At 47.7% G+C, this 1,670-nt stretch overlaps 1 protein-coding gene across 1 annotated transcript in view; it reads right to left on the bottom strand.

Annotated features, from left to right (window-relative positions):
• Positions 1-1,670, bottom strand: part of Pole (DNA polymerase epsilon, catalytic subunit) — a 53,503-nt gene that overhangs the window by 37,630 nt on the left and 14,203 nt on the right. The window contains exons 21-22 of the mRNA XM_031337316.1: positions 1,177-1,325; positions 145-237 (exon numbers count right to left, since the gene is read on the bottom strand). Coding sequence (XP_031193176.1) covers positions 145-237; positions 1,177-1,325 — 242 coding nt within the window. The remainder of the gene's footprint in view (positions 1-144; positions 238-1,176; positions 1,326-1,670) is intronic.

Below are 1,670 nucleotides of genomic sequence, written 5' to 3'. Positions count from 1 at the left end.
CTCAGAAATCCACCTGCCTTTGCCTCCCAAGTGCTGGGATTAAAGGCGTGTGCCACCACCGCCCGGCTCTTTACAATTTCTTATCACTGCCCCTCCTATGGCCCTGCAATGCAAGCCCTGCAGCCAACCCCAGGCCATACTCACCCAATCTGCTCAATCAGCTCTCTTGCTTGGGTGATGATGTTGGCTCCTGTAAAGCAGACAATACCAGCCATCTCCATGGAATACCAGCGAGCTCTGGGAAGGACAGCAAGTCTATGGTGAGCAGGACTGACAGGAGGCTCCCTCCATAGGGAATCAAAGGAGGGAAGAAATCCCCAACATATAAACACAACCAGCTCTGACCTCCTCACAATCAACTCCAGTCAGTTTTCTTTCCTTTTCTATGGAGCTACAGGTTGAAAGTACTCTTTTCTCTTATGTTCCTGAACCTTCATTCAACTCATCTGTTTTCCTAGAGGACCCACCTAACTTTGTCCAAGGAATAGAGGCCCAGGCACTAGTGGCCACACCACTCAAACCATGTCTTCCTAGAACAGTCTCCACCTTGGCTGTGAGTCCAGCTGTGGGGCATTTTCTCAATTAGTGATCAAGGGGGTAGGGCCCCTTGTGGGTGGTGCCATCCCTGGGCTGGAAGTCTTGGGCTCTAAGAGAGCAGGCTGAGCAAGCCAGGGGAAGCAAGCCAGTAAAGAACATCCCTCCGTGGCCTCTGCATCAGCTCCTGCTTCCTGACCTGCTTGAGTTCCAGTCCTGACTTCCTTTGGTGATGAACAGCCATGTGGAAGTAAGCCAAATAAACCCTTTCCTCCCCAACTTGCTTCTTGGTCATGATGTTTTGTGCAGGAATAGAAACCCTGACTAAGACAGTGATATAAAACATTAAAATAACCAAATCTTATCTCTAGCCTACTATGCTTCCATCAAGGTGTTTAGTAGAAAATAGTATCTTTCTCAACACATAGACTGTTGAGCCAATGTGACCCCTACTCTCATGGACCCAGTCCCAATTAAATCCATGTCACCAACATGTTGTGAGCAAGAACATTTCCATTCAAACCCATCATCTGCTTGCTTCATCAATAACTGAACTGTGCCCCCCCAACTTCTTGTTTTTTTTTTTTTTCCATCACGTCTTGCTCATTCCCTCCCTGTTCCTTTACTGCATGTGGCCCGTACCCTTTGCGCATGACATAGCCGTAGAAGGAGTTCAGGATGCACTTGTGAGCCAGCTGCAGCGAATCATAAAGGATCTCCATGTTCTTGCAGCGCTTCACCTCTGATGCATCACCCACCTCTACAGCTGCAGAGAGCTTCTTCTTCCACACCTGGAAGTACACTGGGGAACCTAAGTATCTTACAGCTTTTCCAATTTCAGTCCACAAAATCAACAAGCATAAATTTTCAGCATTAAAAACTTTCAAATCTAGGGCTAGAGAGATGACTCAGTGGGTCTTGCAGAGGACCTGACTTTGTTTTCCAGTACATACATTACAGCTCACAACTATCTGTAACTCTAGTTCTAGGGGATCTGATGCCCTCTTCTGACCTCCATGGGCATCAGGTATACATACATACATGGATGCAAAACATTCAAACATGGCAGGCGGTGGTGGCACACGCCTATAATCCCAGCACTTGGGAGGCAGAGGCAGGCGGATTTCTGAGTTCGA

The sequence above is a fragment of the Mastomys coucha genome, unplaced genomic scaffold (assembly GCF_008632895.1).
Source record: "Mastomys coucha isolate ucsf_1 unplaced genomic scaffold, UCSF_Mcou_1 pScaffold22, whole genome shotgun sequence".
NCBI classification, from domain to species: Eukaryota; Metazoa; Chordata; class Mammalia; order Rodentia; family Muridae; genus Mastomys; species Mastomys coucha.
Note: the sequence above shows the minus strand (reverse complement) of the source record. Positions and strands in the feature narration are given on the sequence as shown.